General features: G+C 47.3%; 1 protein-coding gene and 1 pseudogene across 6 annotated transcripts in view; one reads left to right on the top strand and one right to left on the bottom strand.

The window, feature by feature from the left end:
• The first annotated feature begins 4,630 nt into the window (after positions 1 to 4,630).
• Positions 4,631 to 27,108, top strand: part of UCKL1 (uridine-cytidine kinase 1 like 1) — a 54,376-nt gene continuing 31,898 nt past the window's right edge. For 2 of the 6 annotated variants that reach the window (XM_061630967.1, XM_061630968.1), the window contains exons 1-4: positions 4,634 to 4,825; positions 21,919 to 22,112; positions 23,733 to 23,839; positions 26,275 to 26,445. In XM_061630967.1, coding sequence (XP_061486951.1) covers positions 4,749 to 4,825; positions 21,919 to 22,112; positions 23,733 to 23,839; positions 26,275 to 26,445 — 549 coding nt within the window. In that variant the 5' untranslated portion in view covers positions 4,634 to 4,748. Of the gene's footprint in view, positions 4,826 to 11,701; positions 12,047 to 21,918; positions 22,113 to 23,732; positions 23,840 to 26,274; positions 26,446 to 27,108 lie in introns of those variants that run through there. The other 4 variants (XM_061630969.1, XM_061630970.1, XM_061630971.1 and 1 more) reach the window with 3 other exon arrangements.
• LOC133388147 (5S ribosomal RNA) lies at positions 23,529 to 23,647 on the bottom strand (annotated as a pseudogene).

Raw genomic sequence — 27,108 nt, 5'->3', positions numbered from 1 at the left:
GTGTAGAAGTTAGAGGGTTGGACTATGAAGCATACTGGGTATCTTTGGGCCAGGCACAGTTTCTCAACCTAACCCACCTTACAGGGTTGTTGTGATGATAAAATGGAGAGGGAGATAATCATGAAAGCCATCCCAGGCTCCTTGGACAAAAGGCACTATATAAATATAACACTAGATAAATAAGCAGACATGCCAACTTGCATTACATATCCACTTAGATATCTCTGATATAAACAGAACTCCACCAGCACATATATAAACAGACAAACCTTGTCTTTTGTATGTGTTTTTTACACAGTGCGGGGAGTGAAGAAAATGTGACATATCAATTTTACAAATTCATTAAGCTGTTATCCAAATCACCTATATCATCCTTAACAAATTGTACTAACCGCACGGGAATCCCATAAGGCATGGGAGAAGTCTTTGTGCTCCAGCCCCACTGCAGTGAATAGCAGCCACTTTATATTGAATCACCGTGTGGCTTCTTCTTCATGTGACAAGCTGTTCTTGGACAGTGGCCTACCATATAGAAGAAATCTCTTTTTTTACCCTCTAAAAAGTCAGTCACGTGTACTCCATATTGTTGCACGCCACCCCAATATCCGAGCGGTGAGAGATCCCCAAGAGTGCCTGCACTTACCCAGGCCCGGGTTTGGTTTTCTTGGAAAGGAGGTCAGCGGAGACTGTGGTGTCTTTATGAAATATGGTTTGTTTGTTTATTTACATGCATTCCAACCTGAGCTTAAGATGGAGAAGTCCAAGGCATCAGCGGTCCAATAGATCTTGCATTTTCCATCAGGCTTACAGGAGGCACCCTAAACCCATGGTGCAGAGTGCCCAGCCTTTCCTCAGACTCAGCTAAAAACACAAGCCTCTCTTAGGCCTCAGGAAGGGGGAGGGGCTCTCCTGAAGAGAGGCTGGAAGGGGACTCGCAGAAATCATCCATCGCAACCCCCAAATCCATAACAATATAATAAATGCACTGGAAGATCTCAACTGTAGCGGAGATGAAAATTTTTAAAGAATACGTTCCATTTTCCAAGTAACTCATGATGGTTACTTGCCTTGAATCATTCCACTAGTACTACGTTGTTTTTTCTCTGGTCTGACAAGCTGTTTAGGCTTAGATGGCGAGGTGGGCAGGGGACTAACCTCCTTTGATCTGAGGCCTGCATTCACCCTTGGCCAATCCTTCAAGGACCACATGTCAGAGGTAGGGTAGGGCCGCCCCTACTTTCTCCTACACGCTCTCTGTATATAAATACACACACAGCACTCACAGGCAGACACACACAACACACACCCCCTCCTCAGCTAATCTGGTCAGATCAATGGAGGGTATCATTAATCAATCAAATGATTGATCAGATGACTGGGGAGGGGGCGACTGTCGTTCCCATAGTTACTGGGCTCTGCTTGTGCTGTGTGACTTTGTTTCTTTTTTCTTTTCCATCCCACCAAAATCAGTGAGATCTTGGGACTGGGCAGGAAAAAATTGTTCGTGGGAGGACTCGATTAGGACCCCAAATGGGGGGGAGGAATAGCCACAGAGTGGGTGGCTTGGCACTCAGCGACACAGATGATCCAGGTTTTTGACAGTTTTCATTCATAATTTCCATTAGCAGAAACCAGTAATGATTTGAAACGAATGCTGATAAAAGTTAAAGAGGAAATCACATAAACAGGACTACAGCAGAACATCAAGAAGACTAAAGTAATGACAACAGAAGATTTATGTAAGTTGACAACGAGGACATTGAATTTGTCAAGGATTATCAATACCTCGGCACAGTCCTTAACCAAAATGGAGACACTAGTCCAGAAATCAGAAGAAGGCTAGGACTGGGGAGGGCACCTATGAGATAACTAGAAAAGGTCCTCAAATGCAAAGACGTATTAAAGTCAGCATCATTCAGACCATGGTATTCCCGATCTCTATGTATGGATGTGAAAGTTGGACAGTGAAAAAAGCGGATAAGAGAAAAATCCACTCATTTGAAATGTGGTGTTGGAGGAGAGCTTTGCAGATACCATGGACTGCGAAAAAGACAAATAGTTGGGTGCTAGAACAATTTAAACCAGAACTATCACTAGAAGCTAAAATGATGAAACTGAGGTTATCATACTTTGGACACATCATGAGAAGACATGATTCACTAGAAAAGACAATAATGCTGGGAAAAGCAGAACGGAGTAGAAAAAGAGGAAGGCCAAAGGAGAGTTGGACTGATTTCATCAAGGAAGCCACAGACCTGCCCTTACAAGATCTGAACAGGGTGGTTCATGAGAGATGCTCTTGGAGGTCACTGATTCATACGCCCATAAGTCGTAATCGACTTGAAGGCACATAACAACAAGAAGTTTGAAATGCACATTGTTTTTATCCCTGGTGGCTCTCCTCCTTCACCCAGTCTTGGGACCTGTAAGATAACACAATGCATCATCTATTTGTAAGGATTAAAGAGTCTTGTAGCACTTTAAAGGTTAACAGATTTATTATGGCACAAGGCTTGCGCCGTAATAAATCTGTTAGGCTACAACACACCATCCATGTAAAGCACAACTAAAGTCCAAGGATCCTGGGCACTGTAGCTCATCCCTCACAGAGCTACACTTCAGCATCCTTAACAAGCCAAGTTTCCAGGATTCTTTGGGGGGAACCCATGTGCTTTAAATGCATGACGTGCTCGCAGCCTTAATCTCTAAATTGCCCCACAACTCTTTGCAACAACTAACGTGGCTAACGTTTTGGAAATTCACATTTACAATTCAATGTGAATGTACAGTTCATGTTTAGGAATCTGCGATCCAGGTGAGGAGTGTTTAGTGGGGAAACAAAGAGGGTAACCCTGCCTGTGCTGGTCTTGGGAACATTTGCTCCTGATTGAGAAAAATAAACAAAGCTTCTTCATTGCTCGGGCATGGAGGGCATTTCAAAGGGAACAGGAGACACAGCAGGTGGAAATGGAAGTTGGGGGTAGGGCCCACAGTGTCAGTCTGGAACGTGCTGATCGAACTAATTGCTTTAGATTGTTTCATAATAAGGACAGCTCTAGGGCTGCCTCAATGGTGCAATTTTAAAGCCAGGGGAGGGGAAGGAGAGAGAAAACTCCTTGATTTCATATAGAATTCACCTACTTTAATTCAGGGGTAGGGGAGCTTTTCCTGCCTGAGGGCCACTTTTCCTCTTATGTAACCTTCTGGGGGCCACATGTCAGTGATGGGTGAGGCGAGGCCAGAGGCAAAAAGTGGGTATGACAATAGATGTGATTCTTAACTTTTGTACAGTAGGCTACATTCCAGCCATACAAAAGGCAGAGGTTTCTACACAACCATATACACACATATATCTATGTATCTAATCCCTATTCTGGAGAGCAAGAGTCATTCTGCATACATACCATAGATTTCAAGAGCATCAAACGTACATTTCCCCCTAACAATCCTGGGAAGTGTAGTTTATTAAGGATTCTAGGAACTGAAGCTCTGTAATGAGTAAACTACAATTCCCAGGATTCTTTTTTTTGTGGGGGGATGTGCCTTCAAATGCACGGTATGTTCTCAGCCAAAATTATCACAGTTCAAGGACACAGGCTATGTACACACCATACATTTAAATCACATGACTTCCTCAAAGAATCCTGAGGACTGTAGTTTGCCCCTCACAGAGCTACAATTTTCAGTGTCTTAACAAACTACAGCTCCCCAGGATTCTTTGGAGGAAGCAATGTATTTTAAATGTATGAGCCAGTCCAGTCAGGCAAAAGCACGTAAGCAGCGTGTGGAGCAGGGTTGATGAGTGGTGTGGTTTGGGAAGAAGGTGTGGCCTGAGAGTCCTAAGGTCCAAATAGCTAGGCCTGGAGGGCCACGTTTGCTCCTTCACCCCCCCCCCCGCACCTGAGTTTTCCCACCCATGTTTTAACTGAATCCTTGTAGGTTATATCACTTTTAGCCCAATTTAGGGAGGCCTCAAATCAAATTTGGACAAGTATGAAAATAAGGCTGCACACACTCCTAATCCAACATATCTGGAAAACCTGGCTAGGATTGCAGTTTAAGAGCATGCATTTAGCCTTGCTCACTGCCTAGAACTGCGTAAACATGTGTATGGTCTCGGGATTGTGAATCTGAAACCCTATGCACGCTTACTTCCACAAAAGCCTCACTGGATTCGAGGGGGCATCCTCTAGAATAAACATGAGAAGGGATCGACCTGCACCTTCAAAGCTGCTTACTCTCTCTAGTAAGTTTGCATAAATAAATATGCATAGGCGGACCAAGCTGTAAATATCTTCTGTTCTTTTGACCACCAGTCAAGATCCATCATCATTTTTAAGGCAGCCTTTTTTTATGCAAAGCAACGGACTGTTCGACATTTGCATTTATTGAAACGAAAGCGATATCAGATGATGACTCCAGCAGTCCTTTAGAACAGAAACCAACTCCCCGGTGATTCCTCTGCAAGCCCCAAACCCTTTCAGTTTCCATTCCTTCGCTCTGCGTATCTCTACTTCACAACCCTTCCCAAAAAACAAACTATCCCAGAAAACTACAACGCCCGTCATGCACAGGGCTGCAAAGCTTCCGGGTGCCTGTAGTCCTCCCGATCTCCCCGCTGCTCGGGCATGAGGCGCGCCCGGGCCACTTGGCGAACTACAACTCCCATGAAGCCGCGGGGCGCAGCGAGGCTGCTCCTTTCCTCCCTCCCCTCCCTTTACGCTCTTAACAGCTGATCGGGAGGCGCAATGGCTGCAGCAACTGCCGTGGATGCGGGGCGTGGGGTGGTCGAAGGCGCAGGGAGAGGAGATCGAGGGGATGACAGGTGAGAGACCCCCCCTTGGGGTGGAGAGGGGAGAGGGCTAAGGGGGCTTCCCCACCGGAGGACGGGGGGAGTCGAGCTCTGTTGCGCCTGGTTGTTAAGGGAGGAGGCAACTCGCCCGCACCGCCTGCACGTTGCTGGACTTCTTGCTATAAATGCACATAAAAGGAGCCCCTGCTGGCCGTCAGATCAAAGCTTTGGCTCTGGGGAAGGGCCCAGGTTCAATCCCCGGCGTCTCCAAGTAGGGCTGGCGGAGGATCCTGGAGAGCCGCTACCAGCCAGTGCAGACAGGACTGAGCGAGATGGACCATTGGTCCGACTTAAGGGAAGGGGCCTAGCTCCGTGGCAGAGTATCTGCTTTGCAGGCAGAAGGGCCCGGGTTCAACTGTCGGCATCTCCTGGGAGGGCGGGGAGTGACCCCCTTCTGAAATCCTGGAGAGGTGCTGCCGGTCAGTGTAAACAATACTGAGCTAGAGGCGGTAGCTCTGCCGCGCTGGGTGGACCAGTGGCCTGATTCTGACTCCGGGTCAGGCAGTTTCCTATGTACCTGTCTTCAACAGCAATAGGCAGGAAGCCTCTGAGGGTACAGAGTCCCGAGTACTGTACAGTATGAAACTAACGATATTCAGAGGTATACTGTCCCTCGGTGTGGAGGTTCCATATACCTATCGTGGCTAAGAGGTATTGGTAAGCCTGTTCTTCATGATGTAGGCTAATTCACGCCCCTGTTTATTTATTTGTATTAAAAACACACACACAATTTCAGCCAGTGGCTGTCACTGCATTGTAGCAAGGAGAGTTGGGGTGCGCTGCCTGATGAGCTGGTAAAAGCCAGCCGCACCTGCTCTTGTTCCTTGAGTAGCTAGGATGAGCATCATCTGTCACTCTCTGTAGATCAAGTTGTTCTTGGGAGGTGCAGGAGGAGCTGAGTCTGATCAAAAAGTGAATTAATCCTAAGTGAATGAATGGTGTGTGCTTCCTTTGGACTGCCCTAGTGGCAGTCCATTTAATTGGGTGTCCTCAAATGCTGGAGGCTGCCGATGTTCCGCCGTGAGTCTTTCTGCAGCTACTGCCACCAGAAGCATATTGACCACCCCTGGAAGCAACATCTGGTTGTCCGTGGTGCCTGTGAGGTAGAGCTTCCCACTCCATGGAGGCCCGACATGCATCTGGCTGTGGTGGCTGTGGAAGGGCTCATGGCAGAGCACCCGGAGCCTCCAGGCGCTGAAGGGATGGGCAAATGCTGAGGAGGAGGAAGTGGTAGCGGTGCCGGCCGGCCCCCGCAGCATTGAAGATGGTTGGCGGGAGAAGGTGAGCAGGCCCAGGGCGGGAGAAGGTGAGCCGGCCCAGGGCTGGTGGTGGTGACAGGCCTACTGAGCCCGAAGGCCCCCAGAAACCTGGAACCGCCCTTGCCTGGAGTGCTTTCTTCCTTTCAAGCTGCCACAGTAGTATTCTCCTGACTTTCTGAGTTGGCTAGGGCTTGCCTGGTAGTATTTGCCTGGCTTCGATGCCCTGCTTGTGGGCTCCCCAGAGACATCTATTTGGCCTCTGTGGGCAACAAGATACTGGCCTTGATGGGCCTTTGGCCTGATTAGGCACCGAAATCTCCACAGAGGGATTTCCAGCCCCCAGATTGTGCTGGCTGCCCATAGGCTACTGGGCCAGGTTTACGGTTCTTGTAGTAGTTTATAAGGCCTTTAACAAGTTTGGGTCCAGGATTTTTCAGGGATTGCATGATCCCTTATATCCCTGCCCAAATCATTGAGGTCTTTGGGAGAGTTGCTGTTAGTGTTCCCCCAGGGCTTGGATGCATGGCTTGTGTCCTTCAGGAGTTGTGTGTTCAGTGTTGTAGGCCCAGTTTTATGGAACACTCTTCCAGATGAAGTCAAACAGGCCTCCCTCCCTGTTGAACTTCCGGCACCTACTGAAGACTTTAAAAAAAAAAAATTCCAGCTGGTGTTTTAATTGATTTTCTAGTTTTAACTAATTTTTGTTTTCTTTGCATTGAGCTTCTTGTACACCGCTTTGGGATGACTGTAATTAAGCGGCATGTAAATTGTTGCAATAATCAATCAATAAATATTTGCGTGCCTGCAATATTTTGAACAGCTGCACTGGTGTGTGAAATCACAGCAAGGAAAAAAGAGCAGTAATAGGTTAAAACTTTAATGCTTTTCCAAAAGGCTTACCCCTCAGTATCTATAAGCTTCCTGGCACGTTAGAAGTGATTCAACAGAAAGCTAATATTTTCTCCATCCGTCCTCTCTGAAGTTTGGAGAAGTCTCATAGCCTAACTTCACCCTGTGTGGTAAGGCAGCACTAGAGCAGAAGATGTGTATGCCTCAGATATGCAGGAAAAGGGCAGGATGTGTTACAGGAGAGGACTCCAGTTTCCTGGGAAGGTTCAGCTTTCATTTAAAAAGAAAAACGGTCTGGTTGATGATTCCCATGTAACATTCCAAATCCCCGGGAGGCTCATTATCTGGGGAGAAAATGGATTCTCCCCCCCCCCCGCCCCCAGCTACAATACCCTTCAGTTTGAATGCTGGGAAAAAAACAACATCCTTGAAAACAAAGGCATTTCCTTGAGGAATAATTTTTGAATTCCATGCAAATGAGTTAACAAAAGCACATGGGTTGAACACAAGTTTACTTTGACTCCAAGGTTGGAGGCTTTTAAGCAAGCCCGACTAAAATGAGTGGGAGCGCCCCAAGAACACAGCCGCCGTGACTTCTCCCTGACGTAGTGGGGGTTGTGCAGGAGATGTTCCTCTTGGTGGGCTGGTCCAGAAGGGCCTTTAAAATATCTAAATTCTTTCAGCCTCCCTCTGAGGAAAGGCTCCTTGCCCCTCCCGTCTCTCCCTTGTCATCTCCTCTATTGAAATTGAATTTTTTTAAAGCAGGGTCTTCTGCATTTTGCCCTTTGGACTCTGGTAAGAGTGCTGTATGGTAGTGGCTTCCAAATTTCTTCCCCCATGGACGACTTGAAAATTGCTAAGGGTCTTGGCGGACCACTTCAAGATTTTTCTACCTGTTGTAGCCATTGTAATGTGTCATGCAAGGTGCTGTATGATTTTTCATTGCATTTTTCTTGCCCCTTCTGTTTCTTACATACTGTATATTATTGTGTTGTATTCTATGGAATTCAGATTGCAACACAAGGAATGAAAGAAGCAATAAATGTACAATTAAAAATCAGTATGGGTGTTTCATGCACTGCGCCCACTATTCTTCACAGAAGGACCACAGACCACCTGAATGAAGCTCATGGACCACTTGTGGTCCACAATAGTGTAGTGGCAAATTCAGAAGTGGAGGGTCCCTTCATGATAGTCACAGCTACAACCCCCTTTTTTGATGCTGGGTTGAGAATGAGATCCTTGTTCATGCCTTCTCCCACAAAAACAAATGTCCCTAGGAGCCAATCAATATGAAAGGGGAGTGTTAGCTACTGAAAAGAGTCTTCTCAGTGGATGACTTGCCTCCTTTCACTCTGATTAGTTCCAGTCAGCAGGAAGGGACAAGGAAGCATGCTAGAAGACTATTCTCTGTGGCTAACACACTCCCCTTTCATGCTGATTGGCTGGTAGGATGCTGGAGAAGTGGGGAACCTGCTGGGATGTTGCTCCCAAAAAAGTAAGGGGTCTAAGACCCCAGGACCCTGGACGGCTACACCCCTGGTGGTCCACGGCCCACTGTTTGGGAATCCCTGCTATATCCACTGATGCTGCTACACAATGAATAATGGTCATAATAACCAACTTGTCTACAGATAATTAAGGCTTCAGTCCTATGCACGCTTCTCAGACCCACTGAAAACAGAGGGCCTTCTGAGCAAGAACGCTTAGGATTGTGCTGGACCTCTTGAGGTTGAGCCTCTAATGTGATTGCGAGAATTATTTTGCAAGTAGAATTCCTGGATTGTTGTTCTTTTTAAAGCAGGCAGTTGCAGTGCACTGTGACTTGTTTCTTTTTAATACTTCCTTTTTGGCAGTGGTATACAGGGATGCTAAGCGGCAGCCCGTGGGCCAGAGCCTGTGCCAAATCTATTTCATCTGGCCCTCCAGTTGCCCTTCAAAATTTTCACCAAGATGCAGTAAAAATGTTTGCACGAAAGGGGGAAAACATTATCGAGTTGTTAACTAGAGGGAGACTCCATGCTCTTAATGTTGCATTGCTCTGTTAGACATTATATCTAATGGCCCATCTATAGCCACACTCGTGGGGTGAGAGAGGGCCATGCCTGTGAAACGATTGCTGCATAGCACCAGCTTCAAGGTGGTCCATTTGTAGGGCAAGTGCACTTCTTTGTGGCCTCCTGACCACTGTCTGGAGAAGAGAGTATCCCCCAAGAGGAGAGAAGCTGGCAATCCCTGAAATAGATCAATGGAGATGTAGTTATTAATTAATTAATTAATTTCATTTATACCCCGCCTTTCTTTTCATGAAACCCAGGACGGCTTACATATGGCTCCCAGGCGGTCTCCCATCCAGGCACTGACCAGACCTGACCGTGCTTAGCTTCTGCAGGGAGATGGCCTCATAGGCCTTCAGACCATGACCTGGGACCATATGTAAGCCATTAATGAAATGGTTAACCTGTGTTCAGACTATACCTCTTCAGGTTCCCACTGGGATTTGCGTTACTGACCATACAACATATCTCCGTCACACAGAATGCTAGCATGCCTTGAGATAGTCTAGCCTTCTCCTCGACATGCTAGGGTGTTTTTTTTAAAAAAAATGTGCAGGGAATTATTATTTCTATGAAGAAGAGTTCCATCATGCAAGCCCCAGCTGCATTCTGAAGTGGTACAGCCCAGACACACGCTGACCACCTTATTGAGAACTAGACCAGGGTTAGACTAGATTAAGGTGATGCTTGACAGTGCAGACTCTGTTGCACCCATTTTATCTGGAGGGCGCTGTTTTCAATATAACCAATTAGCCTAGGTAAACCGGCTTTGCTTATCTTTTGCGGTTGGCGTTCCCTTCTTGCCAAGCTGCCACGAGTCTGCATTTTTGTGTCTGCGCATGTTTGCCAAGTGAGGATCCCAGTTGCTTTACCGAGTGTTTGCCGAAGACAGTGGCAGTCATGTTCCCTGTTTGTTTCTTGGATGGAGGTGACCGGTTAGTGTTTGGCCTTCCACCACTAGGGGGAGATGTAACCCTCCCACTGGCCAGTGGGAGAGAGGGCAACTCATAAACTCTTAACAGGGGGAACTGCAGGCTGTCAAGATGAGATCAGAAGGCCAAGCGAAAGGGCTTTCCTGTGACAATGATCCAGAAAGTGACGTTGCCTTCTGAAAGCTCCTTCCCTCTTGGACAGTCTGCTCACTTTACGTCTTTCTGTCCCAGCGTTGTACAATCTTGCCCGGTGCTGATGCTGATGCGAAGAGAGCTCCCATGCAATTGTGGCCCTGCAGATGTTGCTGGACTCCAGCTCCCATCAGCCCCAGCCAGCATGGCCAATAGGCAGGGATGATGGGAGCTCCTGCTGTACAGTAACAGAGAGCTTGTGTGGCTGCGTAATCTTCTTTTACAAAAATGTCTTCCTGGGAAGGGGCAATCATCCAAGGGGACCTTTAGAGTATGACTGGCATCATTTGCAAATTTTTACGTGCAGGTTTTGCAATGCTGACTTGGGGAAAGTGGGTTTTGAAGTGACCTTTCTAAAGTTCCAGGCCACGTATGACGGTGGATTAGATCAGGAAAGGAGGTTGACCCCCATTCCAGAAGGGAATGAGGCTTCATTATTATTGCAACCTATTGTTTGTTTATGTAAATATTTGTATGCCGCTTTAGCATAAAAAATATCAAAGCTGTTTACAACATCCACACACACATAAAATAAAAACCACATAAAGCATGGTGGTTACTGGCTATTTAGTTCAGGCTTCACCAACCTGGTGCCCTCCAGATGTTTTGGACTATGGCTCCCATCAGCCCCAGCCAGCACAAGTTTATTCTTAGATGGCTTGATGGTCCCAGAGCGTGGCTTACAGAAGTGGCTTATGCAACCCCCTCAAGGAGCAGCATCAAAAGCAGGGGTGGCTTAACCTGTTGGACTCCAGCTCCCCTCAATCCCAGCCAGCCAGAGTTCAGGGATGATCGGAGTTGTAGTCCCACAACATCTTCCTCTGACGATCTAAAAGGATCTCCCACCAGGGAGAGCTGCTACCAGTCAGAGTGGTCAAAACTGGGCTCTATGAATCATACCTTCTTATGGAGGCTTTTTGCATTTAAGGAGACCCATAGCTCCAGGATGGGGCCCACTCTTCTCATGCAGAAAGGCTAGTCTGGGAAAGGGCTATGGCTGACTGGCGGTCCGTCTGCTCTGCATGCAAAAGGTCCCAGGCTCCATCCCTGGCATCTCTAGGGTTGGCAAGGGCTTGTGCTGGAAAACTTGGAGAGCCTCTGCCAGTCAGTGCAGACAGTACTGAGCTGGATGGACCAATGGCCTTGACGTGCCATAAGGCAGCCTTCTCTGTTTCTGTGCCTCCAGCTGAAAAGATCTTGGTAGCCAGCTTGAGACTCTGGGGAGCCAGTCAAAGCGGATGTCACTGGGCTACATGGGCCCAATGGCCTGAAGAAGCCACAGCACCTCTCTTGCGTCCTGTGTTCCTCCAGCAGGTCTAGGGTAGGCTCTGAACATCAGAAGCTGCTGTGCCAGCCGTGTTTTGGTGCCTCAGGAGCAGAGGGGCTGCTCTGGAGGCTGTGACGGCTCCTCTCTTTCCAAAGTCAGTGCTATTAATATCAGGTAATGAACATAATCTCTAGGTTAAGCTATCCTCTTATGCGCGTTGGCTGCTCTGGCGTCCCCCCTCTCTTTTCCTCCCCCCCTTTCCATCTCTTGTTGTTGCCACCACACTGGAGTTTTTCGGGTCTCCTTGAGATATCATTTGGGAGGGTCTCCCAAGCCCCGATCGTGTGGCCAGAGGAGAGGCCGATGTTTCCTTTCATTGTAATGGCCAGAATGCGTGCAGTCAACTTCCTAGGTACTCTGAATGCTTTCAGGCTGGGGTGAGAGACCAAGGCACCGCTTTGAAACACACACACAGGCACAACAAGTCAACTCTTGCAGAGTCGAAAACACCTTTCTGCCACCACCACCCCGAGACCCCCTCCTCCCATCCCCTTCTGTAGCTAGGGGGAGATGAACAGATCCCCTGTATATTCGGGGGTCAGGATCTCTGGCTGCTGGGCCCTTGGAGCTGAAGGCAGGTGAGTGCATAGCTTGCTTTGCTTTTCACCCTTTGTTCGTCCGGATGTTTGTTAGCTCTCAGTTGCAAGAAGAGTGAGTTGTCAGAAGTCTTAGAAAAGAGGAGGGATGGAGATCTGCTTCTATCTGGGGTGCAAAACAAAATGGTTTGCGTGAGCACACAGAGTACTGTTTGGGGGGGATTTTGGTCTGCAAAGCAAGATAAATCCTTTGGAAATTCAGAAGCATTGCATGAGAGAGCTGGCTGCTTTGCAGATATTGGGAGAATGCAACAGGGGTGGGGGGTCAGAACTCAGCAGCTTTGGTGTTGCTGCCTTTCATTCACAGGGCTGGTTTTTTTGTGAATTGTTCCATAGCCCCACCCACTTAACGGTAACTAGGGAGCAAAATGTGTTTGTGTGGAAGAACATGCTCTTAACAAAAACTTGCATCCTTCGGTCAATTGGAAGCACCCTTAACTTGCTCCTTAGCCCTTTAAAATGGATTTTCTTTCTTCTATTCTGATGCAATTAATTTTTCTTTTGAGCTGAAAGAGTCTTCTATGCTGCACTAGTGATTGCAAGTGCACGGTTAGGGTTATAGATGCTGTTCTGGTTTAAATCTTGGGGCTGAGGTGGGGGGGGAAGGTCAAAACATGCATAAGAGGGAATTATCAGCAGGCTTGAGGGACCCCAAAGTTTACAGTACAAAAAAAAAATCTTTGGGGGGGGAACTGGAGCCCCAAATACAGCATGACGAGGACTGAGCATGCTGAGTTGCCATGGACTGACTGTTGTCGGGGCAGAGAAGAAATCTGGGCAAGAGGGGGAATGGAACGGAGCATCCTGGAGGAGGGCATTGAACAGAAACATTCCCTACTGCAACATTCTGTTGCAGGTCCTACTTGTCGTTTTACATTTGTGTGTTGTTTGGTTGTCTTCTGTTGCCTCTACTCATCCCTTGTTAGGGAAATAAGAGGCATTGTAAAAATGACACCCCTTCACTTCTCCCTGCGAGCATCATAGCCTCGAATTGTGACTAATAGTTTTTCCACTGTGTATTTGGATGTGCACTGAAGGCTTATCTCCTCTATCTTTGGTTTGTTGTTATGTCCTTCAAGTTGATTTCGACTTATGTCGACCCTATGAATCAGCGACCTCCAATAGCATCTGTCGTGAACCACCCTGTTCAGATCTTGTAAGTTCAGCGACTACAATAACCTCTGGCAACCTCGTTAGCATCTCCTGAATTTTGATTCCCCCCCCACCACCATTAATAGTATTTTGGAGACCAAGTTGTTTAGTAATCATGTGAAAAATGGACTAATTTGGGACTTCAGTCTAATATGTGATACAATTGTGCATTCTGTGGAAGAGGACAGAGATGCTTTTCTGTGTCTTCAGGGTTAGCCAATGAAATTGATTTGCACAGCCCTCGCTAAGCTGGTGCCCTCCAGATATTGTTTCCAGTAGCCCTGTTCATCACAGCCGTGATTGATCATATCTGCCTAGGGCACTAATGTTCCATCCACTGGGCCTTGGAATCCCTGCTCAGGCCTCTCTTTATCCTGTGAAAGAAGCATTGGTGCCTCCGTTTCAAATATGTCTTTGCAGCCTTGAGGACTAGAACCTTTTTTAAAAAAAATCTGGCAGTAAAGACACTTGGGCTGCTCAATGCTGTGCCCGACCGGAATTTCTTCATGTGTCTGTTGTGAATGTCATTGCAGAATGCATCCTGGTTAAGGCCTATGCGGGAAGGCTTTTCAGTTTCCGTCAAGTGGTAGATTTTCAGTCAGGGATGGAAAAACCTGGGGCCCTCCCGATGTTTGATTTCTTTTCTTTCTTTCTTGCATTTGTATCCCACCTTTCTTCCAACATGGAGTTTTGTTGGACTCCCAGCTCCCATCAGACCCCCGCCAGCATAGCCAATGTTATCAGGGATGAAGGGAATTGTAGTCCAATATCCAGAACGCTGTTCCTCAACCTTGGGTCCCCAGATGTTGTTGGACTACAACTCCCATGAACCCTTGACCAGTGGCTAAGCTGGCTGAGGATGATGAGAGTTGTAGTCCAAGAACATCTGGGGACCGAAGGTTGAAGAACAGGGTCCTAGAAGGCTACAGGTTTCCCTTCCCTGGTTTTAAGACCTCAGTGTGGGGATGACATCTTAGTATCCTGCCACTTGCATGCTAATAGGAAGTAGATGCAGTGACAAAGGCAGCTCATATAAATTACCTGTAAATATTGGTGCTGTCAAGCTGCCCAGAGTCCCCTTTGCGTCCCTCTGGAGGTTTGAGTTCTGAATGCAGCAGAAGCAAACTCCATGTGCGCAAATAACAGCCATGACTGTCACGGGGGTTTGCCTTGTTTTTGTCTCCTGTTGCTGTCATTGCTTGCTTGTTCATGTCAGCATCGCTCTGGGAATAATGCGTGTTTGTTAATTGTGACTGCAGAATCACTCCTGGGTGCACCTTGCTAAACAGTGTGCCCATTTGGGGTTTCTTCTTCCTTCCAGCCACACATGCACACTCCTCTCATTCTCTCTGTCTCTCTCGGAGCTGGTTGGTGGTTATTTTGCAGGTAAAAAGCAGGTGCGCATAAATCTGCTTTCCCTACAACTTCATAACACTCCAGTGGATGGACATTGCAAGGATCAAAGGGTGAGCTGCAATGTGTCTCTGCATTTTGCTCGCAGAGACGGATTGTGGCTATCCCATCCCTGTGCGCAATGCAGGAGAATTGTGGTGCTGTGTTTAAAAAACGGGTGTGTCGGGAGGAAGTCCATACCACTGGGCAGAGTTAGGCAGCCATCTGAGGAGCTGATCTTGGATGCCGTGAAAGGGAAGCAAACTATTGGCTGTTTCCCTTATGATGATGATAATTTGTCTTTTTACTGCCAGGGTGAGGTGCACTGTAGTCCACAAAACCCAGGGACCACAGGCCACCACCTCAAGTGGGTCGAGAGAGTAGACAGTCTGAGGATCCCTGGGCTAACTTTCAGTGGAGGCCAGACTCCTCAATCTCTAGGGCGTGGTTTGCCTTCTGCTGCAACGCTGTGCCCAAGTGCAAGCCGTTCCTCTGTTGTCATTGGACTGCACAGCTTATGTATGGGAGAAATGCTCTGTTGTGATATGCCTTCAAGTACAACTTATGGTGACCCTATGAATCAGTGACCTCCAAGAGCATCTGTCATGAACCACCCTGTTCAGATCTGGTAAGTTCAGGTCTGTGCCTTCCTTTATGGAATCAATCCATCTCTTGTTTGGCCTTCCTCTTTTTCTACTCCCCTCTGTTTTTCCCAGCATTATGGTTTTTTCTGAGAAGCTACAGCATCTAAAACGGGGCTGGAGAAACTTGGCCCTGGGGGCTAAAAGTGGCCCTCCAAGTCTCTTCCCGTCTCTCAGATCTCTTCCCAGGCCACACCCCTCACTTGCCCTGCTTTGCACTCTCCTTGAATGTTTTTGCTTGGCTGGCATGAGTCCTTGACCTCTGATAATGCTTCTTGTCTGCCTGGATGGAAGACAGAGAGGAGTGTCCGTAAAAACAGGCCTACTGTTTAAAGGTCAAATTTACATTCATTGCTTCACCCACTTTTGCCTCTGGCCCTGCTCACTACTGGCATGTGGCCCCCAGAAAGTTATCCAGAAGGAATGCGGCCCTCCGGCAGAAAAAAGTTCTCCACCCTGATCTAAAACAAAGAAAATTTACCGTCCCGCTTAGCCAGCCAAAGTTAAACATTTCTTTTTCTGAATGTTACAGAACAGATTCCTCCAAAATGAGGAAAGGCAATTTGGTCCTTTCCGCAGGCACCGAGGAGCAATCTGGATCCCCACCATGGTTGAACTGTGTTCCTCTTTATTAAGAACAACATCTATATTTTTCTTTGCCATTTTGCAGCTGTAGGAATGCCTTGCTAAAATGCTGTCAGGGTGGGTTTCTGGATTTGCCATTCTTCAGGTTTACGCCCTCTTCCCCAAGTCTGTAAAAAAGTGAAACGCTCCGTGTTGTGGGGTAGAATGGCTACCTCTTGTCTCTTAACGTGCATGCGCGTCGACACGGGTGCATGGACACTAATGCGCAGCCTGAGATTTCAGCCTACTTTAGCTGACTGTAGGGAAAGAATACATATGGGAACGTGAGGTAAAAATTAATGAACAATTAAAAAAAAATCACTTGCCTCAGAGTTTTTAAATAAGTTTCATGAGGCAGGATGGTTATAACTGGAATGAGGAGTTTCATTGTTGTGTGTGTTTTTATGATATTTATGGCTATTTTTATATTTGCAAACTGCCCTGGAACCACCTCATCTGAAGGTCTGTCATGAATTGTTCTTAGATAGATTCTTTGTTCTGATGTTACTCGCTGTTGCTGGTTTCATTCTGGCTTTATTCTGTGCTAGATTCAAAGTGAGCGTCTTTAGTTTTTACTCATGTAAAAGAGTGTTTAGTTTTGACTCATCAGCAGATCAGGAAACCTTCGTTACTGGGTAGGACGTAAGAGAATATATGATTGATTGCTGAGGTATATTGTGAGCAGTGAACGTCCCAGGGGCAGTTGGTTACCAGTTGTCTACCGGGCCCAATTCAAGGTGTTGGTGTTGACCTTTAAAACCCTATACGGTTTCGGCCCAGTCTATCTGAAGGAGCGCCTCCAGCATCACCAATTAGGCCGCCTGACAAGATCAGCCACACAGGACCTCCTCTCGGTCCCACCAGCCAAAACAGCTCGGCTGGTGCGGACCAGAGAGAGGGCATTCTCGGTTGTGGCCCCCACCCTCTGGAACTCTCTCCCTTTTGGTCTTCGCCATGCCCCCTCCCTGATCAGTTTTCGCCGAGCCTTAAAGACCTGGCTATTCCGGCAGGCCTACGGGATCCTTGGGATGGATTAGTTTTATGATGTATAAATTGATGTTTTAGAATGACTGATGATTTGTCTTTTAATTATACAGTGTATTTTAATCTGTTGTTGTAAGTCGCCTAGAGTGTCCGTTAACTCGGACAGATAGGCGACTAACAAATAAAATGTATTATTATTATTATTAGTTCTGGTTTATCTCCACTCACTGCTGGTGTCTTGGATTTTAAACTTGTGCAGCCAGGCTGTAGAAACACACTGTAAGTAGCAAGGTAGTTTACCTGGGCTCTCCAGAAGTCGATGGACTCCAGCCCCATTCATCCCTGACTATTTGCCCTGCTGGCTGGGGCTGATGACAGACTCCGCACCCCTGTTGTGAATGTGCCCAGCAAGTGGAGCTCAGCTTCCAGCAATATGCAACAGTGAAGAATTGTCACATTCAGCAAGTGTACATTCAGAAAAGATGTTCGCATGTTACCTTCAATGAGTGTACATTCTCTGTACCTGTGTACACAAACGGTTGAGGTGCACAAGGGATTCACAGGAACGTTCAGTGAAAGTAGAGTCGGTGAACATGCGTATGCAACAGTACAAATCAAGCAGTGTGCACTCTTTCACCCAAGCACCTGTACATGTGTGGAGGCACCTTGTACTTGTGTTCAGCTTAACATGTAAACAACCCTAAATAGCTGAGCTATAAACTCCTACAAATATCCGCATGTACCGTTCATCAAGTGTAGAACCTGTGAACCTGTGTGCATATAGCTGGCTGAAGAAATCAGCAAGGATATACTCTTCCACACAAATTTTTATACGTGTGTAGAGACAGCTTGTACCTGTGTAGCATGTGAACAAACCAAGTGGGTGGGTGTGGTTCCACTTGAGTCCTGACCATGGCTGTGGAGTCGGAGACTTGGAGTTGGAGTCGGAAGCAATTTTGGGTGGAGTCGGAGTCGAAGTCGGTAGAAATGTTCCAACTCCGGCTTTAAAATAAAATTAATATATTAATATTAATATTCATTTATTAATATTAATAAATCATATACATTTGCCATTTATGAAGGAGTTGGACAGTAGAAAAAAAGAGGAGTCGGAGTTGAAGGTTTGACGTACCAACTCCACAGCCCTGGTCCTGACCATGATCCTTGGTATGAGAACAGGGGTTTCATAACTGCACCCTCATTTTCATGTGTGAAATGTTGAGAGTATCTCTTGACATTGTGTTCATTTGTTCAACAAGCAACACCAGTCTGCAGAGCCAGCCATGGTCACATGACATCCGGACGGTTGTGTGAGAATGGACTTCTTTGGATTTTCCAGTTGAGTGTTTTGATCTTTCTGCCGGCACTGAGATCGCAGCAATAGACTTTTTCTTGGTTGCCTTCCTCATCTGAGTGTTTGGGCAGGCCTGACATGCAGCCTGACATACCAGCATGGCGAGATGATCCCTTTCATCTCCCTTGGCGGGGTGCCAGGTGGGGTTGTAGTTACGCCTCTCCAGCAGGTTCGGAAATGTTACTGGTGGAGAGCTGACCTCCCCTTCCATACTCCGGTAACCTCCCAGGTCTCGAGTTGTAGCTCTATGCATGTTGGTGGGCTGTGTGCTTTGAATATATGAGGCCCTTGCTTCAGGCATATCCTCTTTCCTAAGGCTTGCAAGGGTGCTCTTGCCCTCAAGACCTGCTAGTGAGCTGGGAGAACAGGGTGCTGGATTAGATGGGCTCCCTTTGGCCTGATCCAGCAGCCAGGCTCTTCTGATGTTCTTAAGGGGCATCTTCCTTCTCCATTGTCTTTGGAATATTTCAACTTGCTGCTGGGGTTGGGGCTGGAATAAGCCAAATGAAGAATATACATGACAATGATGATTGCCTGACTGGGCAGTCCAGGAAAATTTCAGGATGAGCGTTTCAGATGTTGAGTTTCCTAGTTCAAGGGGCAGGGGGAGAGAGACACCTTATAAGACAGTTGGTTGGCAAGCTTTGCACAACCTGAGCTGGCAGATAAACAAGCAAAAAAAGTTCACGACTGCTTTTTTCCCTCCTTGGTGGTACTTGTGCAACTCTGAAAGCCAAGCACTGTGCCTTGGCTTTAGTGAGATAGTGAAATACATTGTACGTTGTTGAGATTTATTGTTTAGTTATGTTTATTTAAAATGTGATGTATTTTTCCTTTTTATTGTACTGAATATGAATTGTATATTATATATTGTATTTGTTTTTTATGTTGTAAACTGCCCAGAGAGCTTTGGCTATGGGACAGTGTAGAAATTTAATTAATTAAATAAACAAACTACTACTACTACTACTACTACTAATAATAATAATATTAAAAGTCATCCAATGATGCCAGAAGAGGAGAGAGGTGCTGCTCCTATGCCAATGACACTGTGTGGCATGGCTGCTATATCCTGTATGTGATGAGTCCCAGCGCAGAGGGGAAAAACAGACTCAGGAAACGGCAGTTAAAGTGGCAGACATGCCCCTGGAATCACTGGGTGCATCTGTTGTGCAAGGGCCATATCTCAAGTTCCACCAGTGTCGCACGGCTTCTGCCAGATCCTGTAATCCTTCAACCGAGCAGAATTCGAGTATGGGATTTAGCCCCCCCCCCCGAATCTGCAGACAATAATAAGTTTGGTTGAAACCACGGTAAAGAGGAGCCACTTTTTAAAAAAAAAAAAACCTGGCCTGCACCTCTACCTTTTAACAGCAGCCTAACTTATAGAAATTAAGCAGCTGAAGCTGCTTTGATCACAAATATAAAATAAGGAAAGCTTCACCTGTCCAATTTCTGCCTGACAGACTGTTATTAAATGCACAGGTGTAGGGACACTTTTTAAAAAAAAGTATTGACCCTAAAATGAGCCCGTGTTTAGCAACATAATTCTGCCATTACTCTTGAATATCCAGCCTGACTTGGGAGTTGGAGGCCACATTTTTTAGTCCCAGATATCCTGAAAGGAGGCAAACTTTCCCCACAAATATTGGATGGGGGGCTTGATCTCCTTACCTGTGGACAAAAAGGGAGGGGCCCTCTGTCTTGTTTCATTTTGGGGGCATTTTAAGCCCTGTTCCAGGCCCTGAATTTAACTGGTTGCTGTCGCCATAAATGCATTGGCAAGAGGCGATGTGGGCTAGAAGTGGAAAATTGGGGGAGGAGCTGGCCTTGGGAAAAGATCAGCTATAAATAATCTGTTCTGTTCTGTTCCTGGCTTGCTGAGCCGTGGTTGCTCCCAGCAGCTTATCCTACTGGCCTGTGGCCATCTGGAGGGCAGAGGGTGTGGTGCCACGTGATTGCCGGCCACGCAAGAGCTCTTTGGGGAGGCTTTCCTCCTCTGTTCCCTAAACTGCACTGATGACTGGGAGAGAGGTCGCTTAGCTGACCTTCACTGAGCGCTTGAGATGCGTATAAATATCAGCTAGCCAATCGTGCACAGCTTAGTGGCAGCGCCCTGTGGCAGCACCGCCACCTGGCTGTGACCGTAGGAATCGCCTGAGCTGCTGCCCTGGGGATTTTTTCCCCTCCCTCCCAGCCGCCAGGCAGAAGGCTGGTTTTGAAATCCAAGGCGCTCTGACAGGAGAAGCGCCCAAAGAGTGCCCGCTTTGTGGCAGGGATGCCACTGGTGTATTGCATCGCTGCAACTTGCCGTTCATGGTCCTGGACTCTTGTGCTTCGAGGCATCTGCACAATCTTCACTGAAACCAAGCCAGCAAAGGAGGACTGGGGGGGATCTCCAGTTCAGAGGGCCAGAAACGGCCCTCCAGGTCTCTCTGTCTGCCTTTGGGACTCTCCTCGGGAAACCTACCCCACTGGCCTTGCTTTTATACTCTCCTTGAGTGTTTTTTGCCTGGCCAGAATGTGTCCTTGAACTCTGATAAAGCCGTGTGTGCGCGCGCTTGTGCACGCACTTGCTGAGCCTGTGTGTGTATGTGTTACGTGCCTTCAAGTTGATTTCGACTTATGGCGACCCTATGAATCAGCGACCTCCAATAGCATCTGTCATGAACCACCCTGCTCAGATCTTGTAAGTTCAGGTCTGTGGCTTCTTTTATGGAATCAATCCATCTCTTGTTTGGCCTTCCTCTTTTTCTACTCCCTTCTGTTTTTCCCAGCGTTATTGTCTTTTCTAGTGAATCAGGTCTTCTCATAAGTCCTTCCCTGACGGTAACACTCTCTGATGGCTTCCCCAGTTTAGCCTTCCTCAACCCAACTGAACCTGAATCATAACTGCTCTCCTTCTGGTGATCAAATCCTAGTTCTCTCGTGACCAAAAAAGATTTAAGTAGTAAAACGATGTGTCTGAGCAATATCCTCTACTTATTTATGTTTATTTATTAATTAATTATTTAATTTGTATCCCGCCCTTCCTCCCAGCAGGAGCCCAGGGTGGCAAACAACGCGCTAAAAACACTTTAAAACATACTTAAGATGACAGTGAGGGTTCCCTTGATTGGATTCTCTCCATACAAAATAATTAATCCTAATCCCTGCACATAGAAAGCTAGATGTCAGGGAGAGGTTTCTTGCTCTGCCTAATTTTCTATGTGCAGGGCATTTTATTTCTTTATTTTTGTACGACGAAGCATTCAACTGTGTGCACCAGGGTAGCCAGATGTGGTTGGACTCCAACTCCTTCTATTCCTGAACGTTGGCCATGCTGACTGGGGCTGATGGGAGTTGGAGTCCAGCAACATCTGAAGGGCACCATGGTGGCTACCCTTGATGTGGGCCCTCACCTGTAATCTGAAGGGGACCAGGCCACAATTTTTTTAACAGCGATGCTTTCTTCCAAGGTGCTCAGGGTGATGTACATGGCTGCTCCTATCTCATCCCAACCTGCAACCTTGTGAGGTAGGCTGGGCTGAGAAACAGAGTCTGTCCCAAAGTCACAGAGTGAGCTTCACAGCTGAGTGGGGATTCGAACCCATGTCTTCCCAGTCCAAATCCAGTACTCTGTTATCCGTTGTGTGGCTGAGGTTTCCCACCTCATCTGCTGGCTGTTAGAGGTAGGCCCAGAACTCTCCCTCTCCTTGTCTCCCTAGCAACAGCAGCGCCGAATCCTTAGACAGGCTGCTCCCTGCAGTGGGCACCACGAGGTCGCCACGGAAACGGACCACCAGCCAGTGCAAATCTGAGCCACCCCTGCTGCGGACCAGTAAAAGGACGATCTACACCGCCGGCCGCCCCCCCTGGTACAATGAGCATGGCGCGCAGTCGAAGGAGGCCTTTGTCATTGGTAAGACACTCCCCGCCAGGGGCGCCATTTTGGATTTCAATCATAAGAACATAAGAAGAGCCTGCTGGATCAGGCCAGTGGCCCATCTAGGCCAGCATCCTGTTCTCACAGTGGCCAATCCAGTTTCAGCAATGCTCCTCGGGCTAGCGTTTCAGTTCAGACCCTACCTCACAGGGTGGTTGTGAGTCCCAAAGGCCCTCCTGAGCTTCTGGGAGGAAGGGGTGGGCTACAAGTGGTATTGAATGAAGAAATAATCAAGCAGTACTGTCCCAATCAGTCCTAATATTAGTTATTCATTATTTGATTTTATCCCGCCCTTCCTCCCAGCAGAAGCCCCTATTAGTTCTAGCCATTAGTAATAGCCCAAGGGAGGGGGTTGAAAGAGCAAAGGCAATGGCCAGTGCGTGTTGGGGCCATTAAGCCTCAACTCTGCACACGCACACATTAGGGAATGAGCCCCGTTGAATGCCGTGTGATTTACTCCTGAGTAAACATCTATAAGACTGTGAGGTCAATTTGTCTGGGTTATATCCAGTGTTAGTTGTACTCAGGGTAGACCCATTAAACTCAACAAACTTAAGGTAGTCATGTATTTCTTTTCAGTGGGCTTACTTGTGAGTATAACTAATTTTTTTTATCACATTTGAGATGTGCCATTTTTCTCCCCATGCGCTTGAGGCAGTTTACAATTTTAAAATACTTAATTTTTCTGCCTTTTGCAATTTTTTAAAAAATATATCAACAGAATTCTCTTGGGCTGGAAGCAGACAATTGAATTACGCAGAATCCTTCTAGCTTGGGAGTTCAGAGAGAAGGAGAATGGATCAATAAATGTCTGCTCTTTGTTGCAGAGACAGGATTGGAAAGGCTTGCTTATAAAACCTTTTTTATGCAGCCAGGCATTTTAAGCATTTTAACTGTTGGGTCTGTGACCTGCTCTATTGTTAATTCTTCTGAAATGTGTTTGATTTTTGTCTTGTGCTGCTGCCACCGCTGCTGCTGCTTATCGTGGATACTAGCCATGATGGCTACGGTCTACCTTAGTGTTGGAGACAATATTCCGGTTTCTGGGAATCAAGGGTGGGGAGATGTGCTGTTGCACTCAGACCCTGATGGCCGGCTTCCCACAGGCATCTGGCTGGCCACTGAGCAAAATGCTGGATTAGATGGGCCCTTGGCCAGATCCAGCAACCAGGCTCTTATGTTCCGACTGTTGTTGTATTATTGCATTTGACTTCAATATGACTAGTTGGCCATCTGTTTTGTATTCCAACTTGGGATCTGGAAAGTTTTGTTGTTCTATACCTTCCAGTCGATTGCGACTTATGGCGACCCTATGAATATTTTTTGCATGTATTCATAGGGTTTTTATGGTAAGAGGTATTCAAAGGTGGTTTTTACCCTTGCCTTCCTCTTAGCCTACGGCACCCAGTATGCCCATGCAGTCTCCCATCCAAGTACTAACCAGGCCTGACCCTGCTTAGCTTCCGAGATCAGACGAGATCGGGTGTGTTCAGGGTAGTCTGGAAAGATGAAGGATAGTTTCACAGCATTTTTAAATAAATAGACAAACCAAAGTGAACCTGAACCAATCAGTTCCTGTTTTCCCTCACTCCTCAGGCCTCGGAGGGGGCAGCGCCTCAGGGAAGACCACAGTGGCCAGGATGATCATTGAGGCCTTGGATGTGCCGTGGGTGGTTCTCCTTTCCATGGACTCCTTCTACAAGGTCAGAGAGGAGCAGAGCTGAGAGCTACTGCTCTGTACCACAACTTTTCATATTGATTTATCAAAGGGGATAATGTGAAAGTGTTGCGTCATGGTGTGATATTTTGTGTTCAAGGTAACTTACCCTTCAGCTGGGAAAAGCTCTCAGAATTGGTTTCCATTCAGTAGGAGCAAAGACAGCCTCTGATCTCGGGCTTACAATCTAGAAAGACATTGACACCCAAGGAAAAAAGGGAGGGTGAGGGAGGAGGAAAACAAGCCAGCCCAGGCACCTATTTCTAACTGTTACTTATTTCACTACAAAGGGCTGCTCGTCATTCCGGAAAAAAGGACCCTTTTGCAGCCTTTGAGAAATAGCCTGGAGACCAAACCTTCCTAGAAGTGACTGTAACACAGCCAGAGGTTTTTGTCCCTTGCAAGGTGGAGCCTTTGCCTTCTGGGGTCTAGCTGGAAACTGCCTGCCTCTTGTCTCTCCTGTTGCAACAAGTGGGCTCATGAGAGCCTAGCACATACCATTGCCCCCCCGCTCACAGGTGGCCCTGCTGCTCTCCCTCACAGGGCTGGCGGAAGGGGCCCGTCCCAGCTGGCGAGAGCGGCAGCGAGTGGGGATGCAGTTCCTCGCTCTCTGCGCATCTGCCTGGTTGTGGCCACTATCTCATCCAATAATAATCAAGCTAGAATATCAATACTGACAGAGATATAAAGACCCAGCGCACACGTATGCCAGTAAAGATTTAGACATACCCACTGAGCTGGACGGGAGCAGTGACCACTCAAAAGAGCCGCAGAAAACATTAACCTGATTCATAGAGGCACCTTAACTGTTTTCTGGTGCAGCATTAAGCCCGTTCAAAACTCACACAGCACAGGAAGCTGCTTTATATGGAGTCAGGCCACTGGTCCATCTAGCTTGGTAGTGCCCACACAGGCTGGCAGCAGCTCTCCAGGGTTTCAGACAGGGGAGTCTTTCCTAGCCCAGCCTGGAGATGCCAGGATTGAACCAGGGTCCTTCTGCATGCAAAGCAGGTGCTCTGCCACTGAGCCACAGCCCTTCCCCTACAATGAAATAATCTTTCCTGGTGAGTAGAAATGAATGCTGTGTCAGCATTGGAAAAATAATCCATTGAAATTATCAACAGGGCCTCCCCTTTTAATCCTTTCTGCTTGCATGACAGTGGTGTGGCCTCCTTTTGAATAAGCTCTACTTAACGTTGCAGGGGTCCAAGAGTGCCTGCATTAAGTACTGACCCTTCACTGATACAGTATGCTGTCCTGACATTAAACCGTCGCCATCCATTTTGTAAAGAGGCTCGTAGGACCCTGGCTTGCTTCAGTCTAACAGTGCACTCACTGTACCTTCCTTCTGCCATTCCGTGTAATGAAGAGGCTGTCCAATTTTCCGCTGGGCTCTCAGGCTTTGTCTGCCAAACCTTGCACAGTTTAATTAGCTGCTTGGTTAAGAATTGTTTCCTCATTATCTTTTTTGTTGTTTTGATTAGATCCTCCTGTATCTTGTCATCATCCTTGCCAATTCATTTATTTTCCAGAACATGCAACTAATTTGTCACTTTTCCCACTCCATCTCCAGCAGCCCAGCAGTAGATCACAGGCTTTGCATGCTGACAGTTGCCAGTTCAATCCCCAGCACCTCCAGTTAAACAAGAACAAGGTGGCCTGGAGGGCCGCTGCCAGTCAGAGCAGATAATACTGAGCTCAATGGATCAGTCGTCTGAATCAGTATAAGGCAACTCCCTATGTGTTTCAGGGTGCTTTTAAAAAAAAATCAATATGGTGTTCCAGCTTTCTAGTTTCTCATAAAAAATATTGCTATTAGGCCGGGGTGGTGAACCTGTGATCCATAAAGTCCTCTGCCAAAATTGGGGGGGGGGGGATCCTGCCTCTGGCCTTGGAAAAGGGCCCTTCTCCCACTCCAGAGATATTACAAAAAGCTCTTAGAGATTCAGGGAACAGGAAGGAGCTCCCAGACCTCCTTGTAAAGGTGCCACACCCGAAGTAGAGGTCCTTTTTCCAAGGTCAGGGTCCTCCTCTCTCTCTCTCTCTCACACACACACACACACACACACTCACACTCACACACTCACACTCACACACTCACACTCACACTCACACACTCACTCACACACACACTCACACACTCACACACTCACTCACACACACACTCACTCACACACACACTCACTCACACACACACTCACACACTCACTCACACACTCACTCACTCACTCACTCACACTCTCTCTCTCTCTCTCTCTCTCTCTCTCTCTCTCTCTCTCTCTCTCACTCACTCACACACGCACACACACACACACACACACACACACACACACACGTTTTCCACCCCACAATTTTTTTACACTTTCCCCCCCTCCCCATGGCAAACTCTGGGTGGGTCACCTCCTGTCTTTTCCCCGGCAGGTCCTGACAAAGGAGCAGCAGGAAAAGGCGTCCAGCAACGATTACAACTTTGACCACCCCGACGCCTTCGATTTTGACCTGGTCATCTCCACCCTGAAGAAACTCAAGCAAGGCAAAAGTGTCAAAATCCCCATTTACGACTTCACCAGCCACAGCCGCAAGAAAGAATGGGTGAGGCAGGCGTTAAGACTTTAGTTATTCGTTTGTGGTTCTGGTATTTTGATTCCAGTCTATTGGAATCGAAAGAGCCCCCCCTCCACCCTGCTGCATTAGTATCTTTGGGGTTCCCCCTTCCTTGGGGTTGTGGGGGCGGAATGATACTCGCTTGCAGCAGTGGTGATGGTCACTCAGATGGAATTCTGGGAAATTGAGCCAGCCATCTGCTGCAACAGAGCGAGGGCAGAACAGAACTCATGCCCCTGCCATTATTAGTAAGTTTCCAACCCCTGAAAGAATCACCAAAATCTCCCTCCCCCCATTGTTACCACCAGCCAATGAGGGTGACCAAAATGGGGGAGGAGGGACATTTAGCCTCAGTTATAGGTTTTATTCCATTATAGGTAGTATTCTAGTTGTTATTACTCCTCCTATTACATTATTACTCCTCCAAGGAGTTCAGAGTGGTATGCATGGCTTCCCTCTTCTCTCCATATTACCCTCACAACAATCTTGCAAAGTAGGTTAGGCTAAGAGCCGGTGACTGGGCCCGCAGTCACCCAGTGAGCTTCATGGCCAAATGGGGATTTGAACCCTGATCCCTCAGATCCTAGTCCGACACTCTTAACCAGTGCACCACACTGAATAACCCACCCGTGCAACAGAACGGACTGCTTT

Source organism: Rhineura floridana, chromosome 6, assembly GCF_030035675.1.
Source record: "Rhineura floridana isolate rRhiFlo1 chromosome 6, rRhiFlo1.hap2, whole genome shotgun sequence".
Taxonomy (NCBI): Eukaryota; Metazoa; Chordata; class Lepidosauria; order Squamata; family Rhineuridae; genus Rhineura; species Rhineura floridana.
This window is presented reverse-complemented; position numbering and strand designations above follow the sequence as displayed.